The sequence below is a fragment of the Lepus europaeus genome, chromosome 5, assembly GCF_033115175.1.
Source record: "Lepus europaeus isolate LE1 chromosome 5, mLepTim1.pri, whole genome shotgun sequence".
NCBI lineage: Eukaryota > Metazoa > Chordata > Mammalia > Lagomorpha > Leporidae > Lepus > Lepus europaeus.
The window spans coordinates 118,834,692-118,835,754 of NC_084831.1; the positions used below are offsets into that span (position 1 = coordinate 118,834,692).

At 57.2% G+C, this 1,063-nt stretch overlaps 1 protein-coding gene across 1 annotated transcript; it reads left to right on the plus strand.

Annotated features, from left to right (window-relative positions):
- The first annotated feature begins 251 nt into the window (after nt 1-251).
- LOC133759203 (late cornified envelope protein 2D-like) lies at nt 252-542 on the plus strand. The gene has a single exon (XM_062190148.1). It carries the CDS (start codon nt 252-254, stop codon nt 540-542), a length of 291 nt encoding a protein of 96 aa, XP_062046132.1.
- Nucleotides 543-1,063: the final 521 nt, after the last annotated feature.

Sequence of the window (1,063 nt, forward strand, 5' to 3'; positions counted from 1 at the left end):
TTTGAAATCAGGAGTCCTGGGAGAAACAGGGCAGGCTGGAGACAGCGTTACCACGTTCTCACTTACGCGCAGCTGGTTCTCTACGCCAGGGGAACAGGGCTTCTCTTCTGTGAGGATTCAGCCTCTGCAGCCACAGATTCGATTGCAGCATTCCAGGCTTTGTAGAAAAATATTGCTGGAAATGAGACCTGTACTCGCAGGGCTTTCAAGATACCTGCACTGTTTTCCAGGGTGGCTGAACTGTCTCCAAGATGTCCTGCCAGCAAAACCAGCAGAGGTGCCAGCTGCCGGCCAACCCCCTGCCCAAATGTCCACCCAAGTGCCCCCCGCAGGCCCCTCAGGCTCCTGCCTCGTGCCCAGCTCCGCGCCCCACTCCGGCCTCGTCCTGCTCTGCTCCCAGTTGCTGTCTCGCTCCCAGTTGCTGTCTTCCTGGCCGCCGGTTTCCAAGTCTCCACCCTCGCCAGCCCCAGCCGTCCAGCTGCTGTGAGAGCGAGTCCTCTGGGTGTTTCAGCTGTTTCCACCACTCCGGGGGCTGCCGCTGACATGCAACCAGTGAAGAACCAAAGAATTGCGACCAAGGACCAGCCTTGAACCAGTGCCTTTTCTCTTGCCTTTCTTCTCCCCTCTCTTACTGAACCAGCAAGAGATGATGGAGATGATGGCTTCCCCTTTCTGCTGAGCGTCTCAGGCCTCCCTCGCCTTTTCTCTGCTTCTAAGTCGAGATCCTGAATGTAAGAGAAGAATTGGATTCCCAAGGCCTTCCCTGCACACAGAAATAAAGCCTGTCTTTCCTGGAGCCCTGCCCTTCTTGGTGTTTGCTGATTCCTCATTCCCTGCTCGGCCGAGCTCACATTCCCCTGGATTCTCTAAGCAGACCCCTGGAATGGGCCACCTAGGGGGAGAATTCCAGCCAAGAAGACTTGGGGGGGGGGCGTACAAAGGGCCAGGGGAAAGAAGCCCCCAGAACAAAGTATGAGGGATTTCCAAGATGCAAGTGAGCCTGCTGTGCAGGTGCTGCAGCTGCTGCCATCCGGGCTTCGCCTCTGCTCCCCAGGGCCTTCTG

Coding starts and splice junctions, on each gene's coding strand:
- LOC133759203 (XM_062190148.1), top strand. CDS start 252: ATGTCCTGCCAGCAAAACCAGCAGAGGTGCCAGCTGCCGGCCAACCCC.